Here is a 21799-nt window from a genome sequence, read left to right on the forward strand (position 1 = left end):
TTAACCCAAATAAAGTTATACTCACTTCGCTTGCGTATTATTAGGACTGCTGCTACTAAGCCAAGTAGCATAAAAAGTGAAATGCAAATTGGCAGCAAAACTTTAAAGTTGGCATAAAATGGACTATCTGTTATGGTGGGCATGGCATTCGAGTCGGTGTTGTAAACGACTGCAATGAAATTGAATGGAAAATGAGACAAATTAGAAACTGTTTAAGACATTTGCGACTGTTCAATAAACAATTCTCAGTGTGAAGTTCTGACAAATTTGAGTTCTCTGCTACTGTGTTGCACTTAATAATATGTCAATAAGGTTTCTTTATCTGCATTCCTGCTGTTGCCTGTGAGGGACTACTCCATCCATATCTCACTTAAACAAACCCTTTTTGTGTAATTAGTGGTCTGAATTGTTCTACATTCTACCTTTCTACATTTAGCTGAATTCTGTTGTTGTTCGTTCGTATATCATTTTCAGTAATCTGTTCAATAATCTGTTAATATAAAAAATTCTCCAACATGGACTGGCTGCGTCTATTAGGAATCGGGAGACGGGTGAGTTGGTTTAGATAGGCAGCTAAACAGGTATAGTACCTTGTTCGCTCACAAACCATACGCAGGTAATTAGACGTCTGCATCGCCCAGATCATGTGCAAATGCATTATTGTGAATGCTATCCAAACCTACCTGATAGGCTCGTTGTGGTTCTCGTGTGTACATTTCAACCTCCCTCACTAGATCATGGAGATCTTCCCTGATGTGTCTTGGTGGGGGAAGCTTTCCCACAAGATTATGTCAGTAACTCTCACTGCGATAACATCCAAGTAGGTACTGCATCGACAACATCCTGTTGTGCTGATGCACCCGCAAAATCTTCGGCTCCTTATGACAACGGTCGACAGGTGTCCTTGATCCTACTTTTGATATTGTGGAAAATAGCTGGGGATTGTGCGAATGACTTAAACATGCTATCGAATATTCTATATAGTTTGTGGTCGGAATCAGGACAGCATCGACCAATATATTCAGGGAAGGCCTCATTTCAGCCGTACATATGAAGAATAATGTGGAAGTGTTCTAAGCAGTGGATATTTGCATATTCCTCAGATGGAAGAACTGCACTAAGTCACCTTTGTAGGTATCGACGATAGGATCCGACGCAAAGATCGACAATCATTCGCATACATTCATATCACTATGCCGTCGGGAGCATATTAGGGAGTCTTTGAGGGTGTCTCAATAACGATGATTCTGACAACGAAGTTCGAGTTACGTTTTGGACAAATCAACGCTACGTCGTGACTGAAGTCCAATTTTCCTTCATCCTAGTGACTTCTTTGTTGTCAAAAGTACCGACTCCAATGTTGCTCCAATTCCGATGATCAGTTGATTTTTCTGTTTTTACGTCTGTGTTGTTGTTGAGGATTTTGCGAGGGTGTCTAAATGATGATAATTCTGACAACGTAGTTCGAGATACGCTGGGATATGAACTGGCGCAGAAGGCAGCAACATAACTCCTATCGTAGTAGTCCTGTATACAGCTAAGTCTAGGGCAGCCTCCTGCAAACATTACATCTCGTCGGTGTTGACATATGGTGAATGCGGATATGTTAAACGATACAGATCCATGGTCCGGGGTTCTTCTGTATCCCAGCACGGACCAAAGGAGCTAGGAGAAGACATTCCGAGATTTATGGGATATATTGTTGTACCCATTAGTTTAAAAAACTTACGTACTTCTTGGGTAAGTCAACAGTACGTCGACAATGGTGCTCTATGTTTGCCCCAATTAAGACGATCAGTTGATTTTTCTATTTTTGTTCTTTAAACCATCTATTCCCTGAGTCTGGGGGAAACTAAACAAGCTCACTTACTAGTATCACCGTCTCTGTTGGCAAATTTCGTCTCACTTAGTCATTTGGACCGTTATTTCGACCAGCAAGGATGTAATAAGTTGCTGCAGTATAGATGATGTTTCAGAAAATCCTTTCTACGGCCCGAAAATCAGATTTGGACAGTTCCCTAAAGCAGTTATTGGCATACTTACTGAAATTTGGTAAGTTGGCTTTTTAATGATGAACAAAATCGCGGCGTTAGAGGTGATGTAGGTGCCATTTACTGGAGATAGCGTGGCTTATAGCGATCGAATATTGCTATTGCTTATAAGCACCAGACCAAAAATCTTGAGAAACACACATCCCCATATTGAATGCTGCCGAGGAACAGCTAATTGGGGTGGCTTCACAAATCATGTGGGCAGAACCATCAGCCTTCTCCTCTGGGAGAAGGGTGTCAGTTGTCCCAGATCCGCACAACTAACTGTCCGAAACGTGTTCTCAGATTGCCTCACTAACGACGGAGAAGGTGGATTAATCATCTTAACAGCAACTAGCTGCTGCACGAAGGCTGCACGTAAATAACCTAGCCTACGCCACACAGCGTGTTACATGAACACATGGCCGCAAAAAGGACTTTTCTCATTAGATCCGGCAAAATTGGACAATCGCTCAAAACAAGCTCTTATAGAAATTGTGAATAAAAACGATCGCGGTACCTCAATCGACGTTTATAAGATCGTCACAGATGACAAATCTTGGATCTATGCTTAGGAGCCCGAAACAAAACAGGAATCGCCAAATCCAACAAAATCTGTTCATGTAAGAAGCACTTCGCAGCAAATGGTCGTTTGTTTCTTCGGCAAAACTGACCGTTTGGAGACTATACGGTTTGAGAAATGTAGCACAGTTAGTTCTGAGTGGTACACTACAAATTGTTTGCTAGAAGTCTCCTGAGAAATTCGAAAAACGAACAAGAGAACAGGAATCATATTGCATCACGACAATGCGAACTCTCACACATCGATTCAAACCAGCGCCAGTTTGACCGGACAACACGTAGAGTTGATGGGTCATCTGCTGTACAGCTCTGACTGGGGATCCAGTGACTTCATTTGATTCCACCATATTAAGAAAACAAATACCCCTTTGAAAAATTACAAGCAGGCGCTCTTAGCTAAATATAAAACTGTCAGCAGCTCTGTGTGAACATTCTCTTTAAGAGACACACAATGGCGTAGTCAAGAGAGGACAATGTTGTTTCAGTACAACATTTTATGTTGTTTTCTAGACTCTTCTTTCCGGGCTGCCATCTACCAGGTCAACTAAACCATCACATCGTGGAGCACTGGCAATGAGCAAGGGTTCCAGTCATCAATCAAACAATTTAATTACGTCCCAGTCCATTTTTAAAATTCCACTTGCTGAGATGTTGCTTATATTTCTATTTCTGATATTAAATTATTTTACTTACAACCATTTCCTTGTGTCGATAATGTTGTAAAATTGTACAGGGCTGTTGTAGATCCAGCATTATTGTGAGCTGTCACTTTAAGTTGATATTTGGTGCCTGGTTGTAAATCACTAACCGTATAAATGCGCTCCGTAGAGGGTATATGATTGGATACCACATTCCATGTGGATCTAAAAAGACAGAATAAAACATTTATTTCTAAAACAACTGACCACATCCCTTCAAAAAAACTCACCTTCCATAAACTCGGGATTCAATCATAAAATATAAAATACCACAACCTCCATCACCCCACGAATCCAACCAACAGGTAACGCTTGTCGAATTATTTGTTATCATTTGTGAATGTTTCGGCTGTACCGGAGGATTACCCTTTGTGTGTGTATTGACAATATCACAGGGTAGGCCAGTGCCGATTTTATTAAATGCGGTTATATACAATTGATAGCGGGTGCCACACCACAGGTTGCTGAGTAAATGTGAATAGGATTTGGCATCGACTTGCAGCTCTTCCCAATCGCCATTGTCACGTTTATAGTTGATCACATAACCCAATATGGGACTGCCACCATTACTGTTGTCCGACCATTCCAACAGCAAACTATCCGAATATGCACTAATTACGGTGAGATTAGGAGCTTCTGGTGGCACCTTAACCACAACACTATAGACAATTTCATCTTTGCCCCAAGTATTTTCCACACTGCAGGTATAGTTGCCGGCATCGGTGGACTGTACTTCACGTATATACAGGGTGCCATTTTTTGCAATTGTTTTTCTGGCATTTGTCTCCAAATTGTGGCCATCCAGCCGCCATATGGTAACTGGAGCCGGGGAGCCTACTTTACGACATGTTAACTCTAAATTCTCCTTCCAAGGTGTGACAACACGCTGACTAAAGGAGACAATACGAGCAGGTACCTTATTATTCGGTGGCACAGTGACCACATCCGTTTTTTCTCCTTCACCAACTTTGGTCGATGCGGTTAACCAAAATTGATAGGTTGCAGACTCTTGGGTGCGTTGGGTCTCGTGCATTTCCACATAGGGTCCCAGGATGCGTTTGTGTGTACCCTCTTCACGACCACCCTCTAACATGGACATGTAAAAGGTGTAGCCAATCTGTGGATGAAGATGGAAATTAGATTTTTATATAAGAGTGTATTTAATAGAGGGAACTTACAATATCGCCATTTGGAAACTGTGGTGGCAACCAGGATATAATAATTTTGGTGCTTGATGCTGGAATAGCTTTAATGGATTGCGGTGCTGATGGAACTGTAGATACAAAACGAAAATTTTAATGTATTATTTAAGAATACATGAGGAAATCTATTTCTTACCATCCTCATGAGTCCGACAATAAAACGGTTTGGTTTTCACACCATCTCCCACCTTAGTATAGGCCAATACCCACACGGAATAGTTTGTATATTTACTCAGTCCTTCTAATGTAGCATATTGATTATTTGATTTCACAACCTCAGGATCTTTTTCTGTAAAATGAAAACAAATAGGGATTATATTATGAAATAAAATTATGTATAATATATACACGAGAATTTTAGGAGACGTAATCCAAGAATCCAAATGTGTTATTGGAAAAATACAATTTATGGTTAATGATTGTCAGAATGCAATCATCGCGAGCTTTTTTAAATTGATTCTCTTTCGAGTTGAGCTGTTATGAGCTAAGAGGTGCATTGAAAAATTGGGAGTCTACCGAATTCAACCATTATGCTACGTTTCGCGTGTGGTTAAGACCGATCATCAGGCATATTAGAATGTTATTTTAGTGGTAGACTAACGCTAAGCTTGGAAACTAGCATTTATACGTAAATCATTCGAAAATTGTATATACGAAATAATGTCCGACTTGACTGGTAACCTTATTTTTCAATGCATTATCACAAATGCTATGGCAGCTTTTTTTAGCCAGACGATTTGATGGTTTGATGATGATTTGATGGAAATTTGACAACTTCTTTGCAAAGGATTTGATGAGCGATTATGCTCAATTGAAAGCAGCCTTCACCAATAGTAAGAAGAAATGAGCGAAACAGGCGGCTGAAGAGACAACATGAAGTTTCCCTTCTACCCAGTTTGTCGAAAATCGTACATTTTTGGGTGCCAAAATCGTCAAAAAATCGGTAAATTTAATAACTTCAGTTCAAATTATTACTAAATTCGATACACATAAGTTAAAAAATGAAATGTAGCGATTATTATATATTTTTGTGGGCTTATTGAGTACATACACCAACCACCCCCCTCCCCCACTTGTCGCTTCTGGGATGTTTGTGGAACAATTATACTATATTATTAAGTACTTAAAATGTTTATTTTAAAGAAACTTTTTTTTTTAATTTAGAACGTTTTTTGTCCAGAAAAAAAAACACCAAATTTTTTTTAACAAAGTATGACTTTGACATTGCCCCATTTTTTTAAATCAATATTTTTATCTTCCCTCGCCTAAAGACAAGATTTTTAGGTACTTAATAAGCCCATCCAAATATGTGTTGATCCGTCCAGTCGTTTCCGAGATTGAGAGGCCACCGCAAAACGTTTTTTTAAACCGTGTCTCGTAGATGGTCATTTGCCGCAAAACTATGCAATATTTTTCAACAAAGAGTTAAAGAAGGTAGATCAATATGTGTATTCCCCCTTGAAAATATATCTGTTAACAAGTAAAAAAGTATCAGTCGGCTTTGCAGAGATATACCCTCAGCCTGTGTGAATTGAAGCGTCCATCTATTGACAATATCGAATCTACGGATTAAGGATTTTGTAGCCCTCTTTTAAATTGGTTTGAAGCTCAAAAGTGTTGCGGAGGATGTACTTTAAGGAATGGACCGATATAGTCCATTTTGGAATTGGATCTTATTTTGGGATTCATTCCTTTTGATAGATTTTGTGCCCACCAGTCATTTCAGTTGGTCACCTGAAACTTAGAGGTTTTTTGCCACGATGTCAGGAAGAATGGAATTGCCCACGAAAAACATGAAATCGCTGAAAGAGGAGAAGCATCGGTATAATTTTCCAAAGGTTCTTCGAACAGATCCTAAACTGTGCTTTAACAAAAATGTTTAATTATTCTGAAGTAAAACTACATTTGGACAAAATATTAGGATATCCAAGGTTTGGACGGTTGCTCCGTTCAGCAGATATAGCGAGTACTAATTTAGTGACATTTTTTAACTTTTGGTGGTGGGGGAAGCTGCCGGAAGGTGCGCACCGATTGTACCGATCTTCCAACTTAAACATAGTTTGGACTAAAGGCTACGAAGGCTAAATCGTGGACCGAATCTTGTGCCATAGAGGATTTTTACAACTTTCTGGCTATTTTCGCAGGAAGTATGGACTTGCCCCAGATAAAACTTGTACCTTCGTAATGGGGACAGCGAATACAAGTTGCTACAACACAAATCAAAACGATCCGAGAGTAGGTCCTAAACTAAACTTTTCCGAAATTTTGTGTGGGAGGAACCCGAAGGAGTGGACTGATAGAGTCCATATTGGAACCTCATCTATGTCTGGTAGAAATTTCACGATATGCAAAGTATGTACCAAATCGGTTACTTCCTTCAAGAGTTATTGTGCGCACAAATTTTCCGAACATTTTCGAACTTTTGTGGGGGGTACCTGAAGGAATAGACCGATATGGCCCATCTTTGAACTTAAACTAAGTTTGGACAAAGTATAACGAAAACCAAATTTTGGAACAAATGGGCTCATCTGTTCGAGAGTTATCGTGCGCACCAGCCAGCCAGACAGACGGACATTGCTAAATCGACTCCAAATTGTCTGAAACACATTTCGTCCAAACATACTTGGGGTCTACAACCATTATTTCGATGAGGCACATTTTGCCCGTATGAAAGTGTATATCCCCTCGTTAGCACAAATGCTGAGGGTATAAAAAAGAATGGTACATACTTCATGAAAAAAAAAAAAAAACAAACAAAAAATTATAAAAACGTATGTTTTTTGAGATCCACAACTACAGTGCCTGGCATAATTATTTTGACAAGTTTGAAAAAATTATGTGTTTGGTTTCATACCAGATTTGTCTTCTACAGAAATATGAAAAAATATTCTGGCCAATCGTTTACTAGAGTACTTAAAATTAGTAATAAATTTGCACTTTTGTAATGGAAATAAAATTTCACTGCGTGACATAAGTATTTTGACAAAAATGCTCTATTGACTTTTAGACCTCAACAATTAAAAATGTCTTATTTATATTTTTGATTATTATCAGTTACGGAAAAGAAGTAATATATTTTACACACGTTTGTACCATTATGGACCCATTTGCGGATCGATATTGCAAGAATATAGGGATATTCAAGAGATTTATCATTATACAACATTTTCGATGGTTTCTCCCATTATCTCGAAAAGCGTATTTTAAGATGAATTATGTTCAAATATATTTTTATCAGTCCACGATATGCTCTGCCACAATGGTCAGGGGTGGTAAATGATTTAAATTAAAAATCTAATTGACAATGTTTGTATCTATGCTTTATCAACCGAGTGGAATAGCAAAATATAACCTCAAATTATTATTTTCTTCTAATTTCTAGAGGTTCTAGTCTTAACAACGATCTTGTTTTGACATCGAAATTACTCAGAGGATGAGGATTTGTCTGCATAAGTAAGATTAGATTTGTAATTCTGCTCTATTTACCGTAATTTCACATTTTCTGCCTAGATCTTGCATATTTACAGCGTTTTCAGTATTTTGATATTTATCCGTTACAAAATAAACAGATAACTGCAGCAATTTCTAATCATTAGCTACATTTATCACCGAAACTGTAATTTTAAATTTCGTTACAACTTGTGACACCAACATTCCCCATTTCAATTTAAAATCTGTGATTGTCAAGTACAGTTTTACTTAAATGTTAATAATTTAGCTAAAGCAATTAATTTTGGTACCAAAAGGTACGATTAAGTACCAAAAGTAACATAATTATGACGTGTCAAAATACTTACGTCGTTTCGCTTTTGCCTCCGTATTTAAACATTCGCCTACATAATCAGAAATTTAGCTGGAATTTCTTTGATCCATTATTATTTCTATTTAGCTGAGAGGTCAAAGAAAACCCCTAAGCTGTTAATATCCCGTTTTATGAATGCTGACAATAATTATATTCCTTGTGAGACAAATGTAGATTTTGTCAAAATACATAATTATGCCGGAGACTGTCGGTGTTACCCTTACAAAAAAAATTATACAAATATAGCTTTAATGCCCGTAATTTCTAGCCCTGGGTAACCGGGTAGGTAGCTACCTATTAGTTATCTTTACCTACGCGTTTGGTAATGTCTACGTGCCATTTACCGAGGCGTGTAAATTTTGAAAACGTGTGGTATCATTGGTGATTTTCATTCATGATTTCGTAAAAACTATGCCACATATAAGTGTTTTAAAATTTTTAACACATTGGCAACGATCAACCAAGCAGAATCCTTGGTGTAAGTGTGATTTTTCAGGTTAACCTTCTTTATGAGGATTTATTTGACATACACAATGGAATTGATTTAGGTGTAGTTGTCTTTCAGACATCAGTGCCTACCAACTACATTATTTACACAAAACGCAAATTTTATGTGGAAAGGTTGCCATAACTAAAAATCGACATTTTAGAAGTAAATTTTTGTTTTTCGGTCCAAAAATCGTCAAAATGCTGATAAATCGGCAAATCTGGCATCACTGCTTCTACCTCATTCGTGTCTTCTGTCACTTCACTTTAAGCAGATCCCAATTGTTTGCAATGCACCATTCTTGCATTCTTGCGTTTATTCTGAGCCTGAAACCCGGAACTATTTGGGTAATATCTGTTCATTTATTTCTTAATCATGACCTGATCACTGGTTCAACAAACAATTTTTAAATAATTTTGTGCGTGATGTTTTTATGTTGGGGCTATATCATATGAAGGATTTAGTTAAATTTGCAGTCCTTTCGAAGTAGAATCGAAATTTTTATTAATCGGCCCACGATTTGATATAGCCTCCATAGATCGGTACCTCCCGATTCTCCCACCGAATTGGCTGAAATTTGGTCTTCTTTGGGGCTGCAAAAGATTCTCCCAGAACATGTTCAGTATATGTCCATTTCTTGATATAGGCCCAATGCAAAGGTACCTCCCGATTTTCGGTATTTTTAAGGTTTTACCCACATTATTTCGCCGAAATGGCTAAAATTTGATATTTAGTCTTCTGTGGAGCTACAAAACTTTCTCCCTAAAATTGTCAGTATAGATCCACATGTTCATATAGGCCCAATGGGAAGGTACTTCCCGATTTTCGGTATTTTTCTAAAAAAACTTTCCCCCCAGAAACTTATCGGTATAGGTCCACATTTTGATCTAGACCTCATAGATCGGTATCTTGGGATTTTCAGTATTTTGAAACCTATAGGCACACTTTCTCACCGAAATGGCAGAAATTTCTCATTAAGCCTTCTTTGAGGCTACAAAACTTTCTCGCAGAAAATTTTCAGTAAAGGTTCACGTTTTGGTAGAATGGTACGTCCCGTTTTTCGGTATTTTTAAGGTTTTAGGTATATTCTCCCACCGAAATGGCCTAATTTTGGAATTTAGTCTTCTTTGGTGCTACAAAACTTTCTCCCAGAAATTTGTCAGCATAGGTTCACATTTTGATAAAGCTCCGATAGATCGGTACCTGCGCATTTTAAGTTTTTTTTAAAAAGCTTTAGACACGTTATCTCGCTGAAATGTGCTATAATTTGACATTTAGCCCTCCCTGGGGCTACTTTTGGTGTAGCCCCTATAAAACGGTTCCAACAGATTTTCGGTATTTTAAAGGTTTTAGTCGCATTGTCCCACCGAAATGGCTGAAATTTGGTATTTAGTCTTCTTTCAGGCTACAAAACGTTCCCTTAGAAATTTGTCAGTTTATCTATAGTCCCGTTGAATGGCACCTTACGAATGTCTTAGCCACATTATCTTACCGAAATGTCGGACATTTGCTATTTAGTCTTCTTTGGAGCTACAAAACTTTCCCTCAGAAGTCTGTCAGCTTATGTCCACGTTTTAATATAGCCCCCATAGAAGTGGTATTGCGAATTCTCAGATTGGAAGGTACTACGATACCGCTCGCTGTGAATTCTTTTAGAGAATTGGTGTACTATAGCGACTGTAACTTGGTATTTCGGATTATAAATTTACGTATTTTGAAAGTTGCTCACTAGGGCGACCCAATTTTGTTTTGTTTTTTTTTTTTTTTGAGACTCCTATCCCCTAACTTTTTTCATGGCGATTCCATAGTAATTTGTATGGGGCCAAATTACTAAGGAAACGAATATCGCTAGGTTGGCACGTAAACGATCGTCATAGAATTTCATATATAAGGATTTTGGGTGAATAGAAGACATCGATTGCTCATTGCATGTTTCAAAGAAAGCTTCAGTCATCGTGGAGGAAGAGCTAAGAACTTTCATAAATAAAAGAAAACTATTTGTTCCATTTTACTTCAATACATCAAATTGTCTGAAATGGTTGTGATCTTAAGATATGTTAAATCATTCTATCTATGATACTTATAGAGTAACTGATTTGTATTTTTAAAGAAGAACTTTAGAACGCCACACATGTATGTAGTTAATCCGCCCTACCATATCCTTTGCTATGTTTTATTTCAACTAAATTTAGTTTCTACTAACCATTCAATTGTGTGTGGTTAAATAAGCGGAAGTAACTTTTATTTTAGGTCTTGCTTGTCAGTGTTTATTTATCATTCATATTTGATTTTAAATTGATTCTGTGTACGCATTTGTATGCTCTGAAAATGTTTGTGGTTACATAGTCGATAGAAAAATCTATTTTCGATATCGCACTTCAAATGAAATTAGTTTTTAATTTATTAACATTCTATGAGGTATGTTTAGTATTTTGTAATACATACACATATGCATATATATGCAAATATAGAAATTGCGTGTGGAACCTCAAGAAATAACACAAGGACATACGTACGATGTTATGATGTGTGCTGTCTTTTTTGACAATTTAAATAATTTTTTTTAAATCGAAAGTTAAGGAAGAGATGGATAGTTGATAAAAAATACGAAAAATGATTCCATTTGAACCAGTATTAAAGAAGTTATGAGTATTTCTTTGCATATAGTTTTTACAGAATTCGATTTTTTTAAGGCGCCAGCCTTTTGTTTTCTGAGGAGTAGCATCATCAGAACAAAATATTAAGGCAATTAAAAACCACTGTTTGCAAAAGTCTCCGAATTCTCTAAGAAACCATATGTGGTGAAATAATCAAAAATATGTTATCTTTCTGCTGTTGCATTTAGTTTATTATTATGTTTATTATTAGAACATCAATCAATATTTTGAAATTGAATTTTATGTTCATTTAATAATTGTATTAGTATGTTTCCGAAACGAAACTCTACAGCAATTGACGGTGTGCATGTGTATGTTTTGATGATATTTGTGGTTAAATTGAGCATTGAGAATAAAATCTATTTTTATTTAACTTCATTATCTTTTAATAAAGCCCATTTAGTTTATAACCACATTCTATTTTCGATTTTTGAAGGTAGAATGCAAGGTCTATACACGCAGAAAAATATATGTTAGAAGTATGTTTGGATCCAAACAAATATTTGTTTGGGACTGATTGCAAACAAGTATATGTTTGGATCCAAACATAATTTGTTTGTGCCCCAACAAATATATGTTTGCAACATATTGTAACATATCTCAATTTAATATGTTTGGGTACCAACATATTTTTTATGTTAGAACATATTTTTCATGGGTGGAGAGGATTTTTGTTAAAGAGAGTAACAACAGGGCTCTCGCAGCTGCGGAATGCTGGTTTATAATAAAGAGCTGTGTGCATGGTGTAATTTTTCATCAGTGTTCTAGAGAACATCGTTGAGTAAAGACGGTAAAGTGAGTGAAAAATAAGTGTTTTGTCTTTTCTTAAAGAAATTGTGCTTTTTAATAAATTAAATGTCCAATACATTTTTTAATGGAATCAAAAAGGTGAATGGAAATATTTTATTGGACAAGGAAGAAATCGCATTTAATATTGGTAATTACATCAATACATTTTTATACCCTCAGCATTTATGCTAACGAGGGTATATACACTTTCATACGGGCAAAATGTGCCTCATCGAAATAATGATTTTATACTCCAAATATGTTTGGTCGAAATCCGTTTCAGACAATTTGGAGTTGATTTAGCAATGTCCGTACGTCTGTCTGTCTGGCTGGAGCGCGCGATAACTCTCGAATGGATCAACCGATTCGGTCCAAAATTTGGCTTTCGTAATTTTTTGTCAAACTTAGTTTAAGTTCGAAGATGGGCTATATCGGTCCACTCCTTCCGGTACCTCCCCCACAAAAGTTCGAAGATGTTCGGAAAATTTGTGCGTACGATAACTCTTGAAGGAAGTAACCGATTTCATCCATACTTTGCACACCTTGAATTTTCTACCATACTTAGGTGAGGTTCCAATATGGACTTAATCGGCCCACTCCTTCGGGTAGCTCCCACACAAAATTTCGGATAATTTCAAATTAGGACCTGCCTTCGAATCGCTTTGATTTTTGTTTTAGCAACTTGTATTCCACTGCCCCTCATACGATGGTATAAGTTTCATCAGGGGCAAGTCCATACATCCTGAGAAAAAGCCTGAAAGTTGCAAAAAGCCCCTATGACACCGTGTGTAATGGTAGCAGCGCAAGATAACTCTCGAACGGATCTGTCGATTCGGTCCAAAATTTGGCCTTCGTAATATTTTTCAGGCATAGTTTAAATTCGAAGATAAGCCACATCGGCCCACTCCTTCAGGTACCTCCCCCACAAAAGTTCAAAAATGTTCGGAAAAATTGTGCGCACGTTAACTCTTGAAGGGAGTGACCTATGTAATCCATACTTTGCACATCCTACTATATCTACCAGGTAAAAATCAGGTTCTGGTACCTCTCACACAATATTTCGGATAAGTTCACTTTAAGACCTGCTCTCGAATTACTTTGATTTTTGTTGAAGCGATTTACATTCGCTACCTCTATTACGACGGTAAAAGTTTTTTCAGGGGCAAGACCATATTTTTTGGGAAAACAGCACGGAAGTTGTAAAAAACCCCTATGTCACCATATGTGGCGGTCGGAGAGCACGATAACTCTCGAACTGTAAACCGATTCGGTCAAACATTTGGTCTTCGTCATATTATATCCAAACTTAGTTTCATGGGACAATACCGACCCACACTTCCGGTACTTCTCCCCAATATTTAAAAAATGTCACTAAAATGCTAGGACGATATCACTTGAATGAGGCAACCAATTTGATCCAAACTTTGGATTTCTAATATTTTGTCAAAATTTAGTTTAACTTCGGTCCTTCCTAAGAGTACCTCCCCCACGAAGTCAAAATTTGTGTCTTAGTGCAGTTAATTCCTAATTCACATTTTGTCGGCAAGTTCAAATGCCAAAAATTGCCACAAAATTCTGAAGAGACCTTAAATACATTCGATCTGTCCGTAGGTGAAAGTTTCACTTCACACTGGCTGAGGGTATATGTCTGTCGGCAAAGCCGACTGACACTTTTTTACTTGTTCATATACATACATACATACCCAGCAAAATGTTTGATGCCAAAGATGCCATTCAATCATGGGTGCAAGTGATTTGGTATGTCATCTTTTTAGCATCTTCATCGATGAATTTTATATGAGCGTGGACGACAAAAGATGCTTTTCATTTTTGGATCCAAAACATGTCGTTTACACCAATGCTTTAACATGTCATTTTCACCAATGCTTTGGCATGTCATTTCCTTCAATGCTTTGGCATGTCATTTTCACCAACCCTTTGCAATGACCTTATCATTACGACGAGAGTTTTAACAACATTGGTTTTGATTTCGAGTCTCCGACAACATTAATACTATTGTAAATAATTAATCCTATATATTTAGAAAAATGTGTATAAATAAAAACACAAAATTTATCTCTATTGGATCGATGGGATGGGTTCAAATGCTGATGAAAAGATCGGATCTTTCACGACCTCTTTTACCTCTTTTGCAAGGGTTCAAATGCTGATGAATGCTGATGCATGAAATCACGTCATCGCATGGAACCCCTTCCTTCAAATTTTGCTGGGTATATTTGAAATATTGATGTACCTATTTATTACATTATATAATCATTTGATTCTAGATGCCGATTTCCGCTGATGATTTCAACTTTGAAGAAAATGTGTTTTATTTCACAACTAAGAACAAGCGTTCAACGATGTTTCTATATAATTTTTTTTCTCTTTTAAAGTGCGACTTTTTATAATTTATTTCATTCAGTTTTTCTTTTATTAAAGTGTGTTATGTATTTCCTTGGAATTTTGTGTGTACCTTTGTGTCTTTGTTTCTTTGCTTTTTTTCTATGCCCTTCTGTTTAGTTTGCAAACAGTTTGGGCAAAATCCCAACAACAACAAAATATAGCGGCTCGGTGGAGCAAAATTGGAGACAACCAAAGCGGAAAAAGGCACACAAAAGAAAGAAATGAAAATTACTAATTTCTGTTTCCGAACGATATCGGGTTTCATAACAAAAAGTTATTTTATTTTCAAATTAATAAAATGGCAATCTCGATTCGAATATTTATTAGTGCAAAGATTAAATAATTGATTTCAATTTAATGTATATTCAACGAATACGACTTCGCGCTCGCACAACAAAACTTCAACTTAAATGTAGAAAAAAATACAGCAACAATGTCCCAAATTCACACAAATTATGCCGGCGAGTGACATCTCATATGGTGTTGCCATATCGAAAAGTAACTTATATGCAGAGTTACCGCATCGGTCTCGCCGCCCTCTATTCTCGGCTTAACGGCGCTTCACGAACGTGAACATTCCGGCCTCCGTTCAGTCTTTCGGAATCACAAGTTCTGAAAAGACTGGAACAAAAACAAAAGAAATTAAAATAAATGATGTGGCTCTTCGCCACGATTACCAATATCAATTTAGACAACGAGCGATCAACAAACAGGATTCCGTACTCGACCTCATTGCAATCTTCTGACGCAGGGTCCATTCATTGGCATCATACTGTACTTCTTGTCTTCATTCTTAACATGCTTCCTTCCGTAATTGGTAGGTCCCATCACGACGCCGACCTTCGGTAAAACTGGTTCCATTCTAAGACTTCGATTCAATATAGGATTGGACGAACAAGGTCCACCTATAGCAGTACCATTGGACGAACTAGGTCCACTTTTAGTTTTCTCATTGGACGAACTAGGTCCATTTTGAGACCCAACTTTCGAATAATTATTCGATGTAACTTTGGACGATCGAGGTCCATTATCTACAAAGGCTTTGGACGAACGAGGTCCTTTTAGCACGGTACATGAGTAGGACAATCTTTGTCCTTTCAACGATAGGGGTACGGACGAACTAAGTCCCTTTCCCTTTAAAGTCGGCAATTTATCAACTGATCGTCTATTTATATGTTGTTGACAACAATTAATTTGTGGACTGTATTTCGAAATTTGTGGTAGTTTACTATCTACCGAAGTGTAACATGATATCAGAGAATTGGACTCAGTAATTGGTCCCGTTAACACCCAACCAAAAATAGTTTCTTGTGCCACAAGTGACTCTAAAACATTCCTTTTAATTCCATCCAACAAAATTTGAGGATATATATCGCCTCCAATCAAGATATCGATTTCGCTACCTTTTCCGAACTTTGGGTCTGCCAACGGTAAATTACCCAACGAAAATGAATCTGGTACGACTATAGAATAACTTGGCAGCTTATCAGTTAAATGTGGCAAAACAACCGCAGAAACTCGAACTGCCATATTCTCCAAATGTGGAGATTCTAAAACGAATTTACATTGCTGCACCGACGATCCTGCAGAAGCATTATTTAATCCTGAAATCCTTGCATTTATCTTTTCCACTGGCAAGTTCAGTTTTCGCTGCAACCTCTCCGAAATAAAAGTTGCTTGAGACCCAGAGTCGATCAATGCTCTAGCCGAAAATAAAACACCATTAACGTCAATATTAACAGTGGCAGTTCCCAATAAAACCTGACTACGAGTATTGGCAAAGCAATTCTGTACCCTCGCCTGCTGGCTTGTACTTGGCCTAACATCCACATTGTCATTGGAATCCGAATTAGACTGTGATTCCAGATGCAACATAGTATGATGTTTCCCATGACATTTGGAACAACTGGAACTACTCATACAATCCTTCAATAAATGATTATTGCCAAAGCATCGTATACATAAACTGTTCCTTTTAACAGCACTAAACCTCTCTTTCTGGTTCATTTTCAAAAATGTTGGACAATATTTCAAAATATGGTCTTCTGAACAAACAAAGCAATACCGTTTATTCACTTTAGAGCCATAATGGTCCAATCTTCTACTTGAGGAAGGTGCGTCTATGCAATCAACTATTCGTGAGGACTGTAAATTTTTCAAATCATACACGGTTTCCAACGATTGAAACCTTGCCGTCAAAAAGTTGTCCAAATCTGACCATTTAGAAATTTCAGTCTTATTACTGACTGTTTGTTCCCACAGAGACAAAGTATTCAACGGAAGTTTAGTGGAACACAAAAATACAAATATTGGGTCCCAACTGTCTATGTTGACCTCATGTAATTTAAGAGCAGTAATACAATTATTTATGTCTCTTTGCAAACGTTTGATTTCTCCTGACGATTCATTTTTAGCAGATTCGAGACTAAAAAGTATTTTCAACTGGCTGTTTACTAATATTCGCTTATTTTCATACCGGTCTTGAAGGTTTGACCAGGCATTTTCAAATCCAGAATTCGTCAGAGGCGATTTTTTTACAATCTCCAGGGCTTCATCCTGGGTACTTTGGCGCAAATAAAATAACTTTTCAACTGGGGTAATAGATCTACAGTCAATGTACACCGCGGTGAACATGTCCCTAAAGGACGGCCAAGAGAGATAGTCACCATAGAATATCTCCGTAGTACAAGGCGGTAAACGCAAACCATGATCGGGCACCCTATTTTCCAACGAATTTGTTGCCTGGTTAGTTGTGAGCAGTGTGGACGTCAGAGCAGATTGATTCAAGAACGTTTGCGATAGCTCTCCCATTTGAGCGGCGCAGACGATGTAGGCTTCTCTACATTGCCTAAACAGTGCTGACGCTTCCGTCTCTTCATCTGTTCCGTCACACTCAACACACAATTGTTCATAAGTCGATCTAACTTTCTGCCAAAGACCCTTAAATTCTTCCTTACGAAGTTCTATGGTGAACATAGTATGGTTGCTCGGAAGAATCGCATTATATTCCTTCTCAAAATCTAGGAATAGAGCGGCAAGCTTTCTAAATTTCACAATAATTTTTGGCTGTGACATTTTGCTTCAAAAAGTTTCAAAAGTCCGACAAAATGCTCTTTTAAGCGATTTTAAAAATCAAATAATTTTAAATAAAATATGTTTTATTTACCACAAAATATTAACAAATTTGTTTAGAGGAAAAAAATCGAACGAAAATTTGAATTTTGATCAACAAAAAGGAGTTGCGATTAATGAAAGGAGGAGTCACCTTTTTATGACAAGTCTCCTTTTCACTTATATTGCACCTGTCGAAAACTAAAGGCAATAGGCCGCAACCTACATAAACCGAAAAGAATGTTTGAAAATTGTGAAAGCGAAAAAATAATTCAAAAAACAGAAATATATTCTTTATTGTAAATATTTTTCCCACAGATCACTACAAATTTCATATTTCCTCGCAAAAATTCCAAATTCTGTACGATATACACGACACACCTTTTCATTGCAAGTCTCCTTTTTGGTATGTCACATATGAGGAGCGAAAATCTCTTCAAATATTTATTTACAAAAACAACGAGCTTTTATGTTGCACAAGAATAATTTAATATTGGTGAAATAATGCAATATTTATTCAAAAATTCTCTATTTAAACTACATATAAACAATGCAGACTTTTTCCAACGAAATATTATTGCTAATGCAAAAACAATATCCACAGTAGAAAGCGAGATAGCGACACAACAAAATCTTGCAAAAATGTATATCCACTTTATTTATTTCCACTAAAGGCGGATCACAACAATGTACATTATTCCAAAAAAATATTTTTTTCCTTAAAATGACACTCGTTATTTTTTATTAATTAAAAAGTATTAATTACAATTAATCACTTCTAATATTCCCGATGGGATAAAAAATCAAAACAAAACAAAAGAGCTAGAAAAGAAGAAGCACAACAGTGATAGTTGTTAGTGCTTTTCTCTCACAACGACGATCAGTTGTGCCGCGTTGCCAACCACACTTCAGAATTATTAGGTGGTCGGTCAACAGTGCAAACGTATTGCAAATTCAATAAACTTTTATTTTAATTAAATTTCAATAACAAAACTGAAATTTTTATTAAAATATACATAAATAAATACCTTTATCCCAAAAATGTACAAATTTTCTCCTCGTTGCTCCAGATCCGGCTCGAAGGACTATGTTTAGTTTGCAAACAGTTTGGGCAAAATCCCAACAACAACAAAATATAGCGGCTCGGTGGAGCAAAATTGGAGACAACCAAAGCGGAAAAAGGCACACAAAAGAAAGAAATGAAAATTACTAATTTCTGTTTCCGAACGATATCGGGTTTCATAACAAAAAGTTATTTTATTTTCAAATTAATAAAATGGCAATCTCGATTCGAATATTTATTAGTGCAAAGATTAAATAATTGATTTCAATTTAATGTATATTCAACGAATACGACTTCGCGCTCGCACAACAAAACTTCAACTTAAATGTAGAAAAAAATACAGCAACAATGTCCCAAATTCACACAAATTATGCCGGCGAGTGACATCTCATATGGTGTTGCCATATCGAAAAGTAACTTATATGCAGAGTTACCGCATCGGTCCCGCCGCCCTCTATTCTCGGCTTAACGGCGCTTCACGAACGTGAACACCTTCAATAAAAAACACCACCATTTATAAATGTGTTTACATGTTAAAAATAACCAGTGAGCCCTTGCCGAGAGCAAGTGAGCATACATTTCAATGTGTTTCACATTGACATTTACGCTCCCTTGCTCTCAGAAAGCGCCCACTGGTGCATGTGTTTGTTTTTTTTTTTGCCTTTGGGTTTGTATTTGTTTGCACCAAAACATATATATGTTTGCAGGACCCAAATATGCACAATATGTTTCTAACATATGTTAGAGAGGCCAGTTGTTTCTGTGTGTACAAAGTAGACCAATCATTATGCTTCCTATCAAAAACATTTTTGTGATTTGAAATATAAGGTCTGTCTGGTTAATGATTCGCTTGAGGGTTAAATTAACCAAAAGATTCCTCGCATTTTTGGAAGAAATATTGCCAAAGACACTATATATCTAAATCGCAAGGATTCCATGGAATCCTAATCAGCTTTGTCGACAGTTCCTGATCGGGAATCGTCAAAAAAAATAATAAAATCATCAATGACGATCTTGAAATACTAGTTCACGCATGGCATCAATGTTCTCTGGCACAACGTCTGTTTTTGGACAACCTTCACGATTTTCGTCATTGAGCGATCGTCGCACAGTGGTTCAGGAATCGATTTTCCTGGCCAAAACCCCAATTTGATGTTGTCACCGATTGTTAATCTCTATATGGAATTCGATAGTAAACATATTGAAACTAAGGAAACCAACAAATTAGGTCAAAATATTGGAAGATGTGGGCGTGGCGTTCTCCTAAAGACGAAAATTTTTTCGCAATTTTGGAATATACGTAATTTTTGTAAATTTCTGGAGAAAGAAATATATCAGGAAAAATGTCTAAAATTGTCTTTTCCATTTCAAAAAAATCAAAAAATATTTTTGATACTACATCAATGATTTTTGGTACATAGATTAAGAAAAAAATCAGCATTCCAAATCTGTTTTCGTTACTAACTTTGATCGTTGCGCGCAAAAGATATGGCCGTTTTAATTATGATAATTAGAAAAAATTCTAAAAAAATCGAGGCTTAATATAGTTAGCTGTTATATCCTATTATCGTTAACTGAATTCGTAACCTTTGCGATGATGCAAAAAATAATCGCAAAGTCTCAATGGATTCGCGAAAAATCAAATTTGTTAAATAATTTCACGTACTTACAAACATATTTTTGAAACAATAGCGCTCATACTTACAAAAAATATATAAAAAATTATAACAGAATCCAGACATTTTGAGGAATAAAATGAAACCTAAATTGTGAAGGTTGGAACTATAGTATTCATGTTATTTGCAAAAATACGAAGAAAATATTACGAAAAAATTAAAATCATATTATTCTAATTTTACTTTTTTATGGTTTTATAGGAAATGTTGGAGAAAAAATGTTTGAGTTCTTCGGCATTTTCGTCAAAATTTCACGCAATAATGACGATATTCCGTTGTAACAAATTTTTCGCTTATAGTTTCCCTATTGGATAATATTATTAGAACCTTATATTAAATCACAAGGAATTCCAATTGTGGCATAACGTTAAAATAATGTTATATTGAATATTACAACATTTGAGACGCATATAAACCGCATAATTATAAAAATGACATGATGCGCATCCGATTTTCCAACACAGCGAATCAATCCCTCTTATTTGATGTACAGTTTGTCAAATTCTATTTGGCGACCACGATGTAGCATCTTCTGCATATTAGGGCGCAAAATACAGTAAAATGGTCATAATTTCCGCGAAGTTCATTTACATTTTATGCGCATCCGATTTCAATAATCACCATTAAAAAATACATCATTCAATGCCGTTTCAAAGCGATCCATCAAGAACCGTGGATGTAGCACTCAATTTTTAGAAAAAATCTATTATATCTCTGGATTTACGAGAGTTTTTAAATATCTGTTTTCGCGCAGTTTAAACACGCGTATCGATCTATTTATTTAAGTAGAACAGACACATCCAAAACGCGTTTTAATATGCGATATTTTCAAAACAATTTTTTGCAAATTTTCGAAATTTGAGGGGTATCATATCCGCCGATCTAGTGGGTGGATTTTACGCGTCGTGGCTTGTTAGATTCAGAACGTAAAAAAACTAAATTTACGCGGGTTTCCACTAAAATCGAATGACGTTTGTAAATTTGGACCAAAAAAATAGGTTTTTGAGAAAAATGTACGCACAAAAATTTCGTGTTTGGCCGCAGATTACTGTGATCCTGTGAGGGCTACACCCTCATGTTATACATTAAAAAAATGCGAAATCTCGAGTACTACAATCAAATAATAAGATTTTAGGGAAATCCAGCTGCGCGTCCCGATTAGAGCAAAAATTCAAAAAACCCCATTTTTCAGGTTTCAAAATGTCAGCATCTGTTTGAGGTAGATACAGTGGATATATTAATAAATCATACATAAGAAACTTCAACTCTAAAGTGTACTCTTTAACTTCTCCTTTG

At 36.4% G+C, this 21799-nt stretch overlaps 1 protein-coding gene across 1 annotated transcript in view; it reads right to left on the reverse strand.

Annotated features, from left to right (window-relative positions):
* The window catches only part of Dscam4 (Down syndrome cell adhesion molecule 4), a 349041-nt gene that overhangs the window by 10082 nt on the left and 317160 nt on the right, over positions 1 to 21799 (reverse strand). The window contains exons 23-27 of the mRNA XM_073987499.1: positions 4649 to 4801; positions 4489 to 4583; positions 3541 to 4427; positions 3306 to 3475; positions 26 to 169 (exon numbers count right to left, since the gene is read on the reverse strand). Of these exons, the coding sequence (XP_073843600.1) occupies positions 26 to 169; positions 3306 to 3475; positions 3541 to 4427; positions 4489 to 4583; positions 4649 to 4801 (1449 nt within the window). The remainder of the gene's footprint in view (positions 1 to 25; positions 170 to 3305; positions 3476 to 3540; positions 4428 to 4488; positions 4584 to 4648; positions 4802 to 21799) is intronic.

The sequence above is a fragment of the Musca autumnalis genome, unplaced genomic scaffold (assembly GCF_047663935.1).
Source record: "Musca autumnalis isolate F117 unplaced genomic scaffold, ASM4766393v1 scaffold_4, whole genome shotgun sequence".
In the NCBI taxonomy this organism is placed as follows: domain Eukaryota; kingdom Metazoa; phylum Arthropoda; class Insecta; order Diptera; family Muscidae; genus Musca; species Musca autumnalis.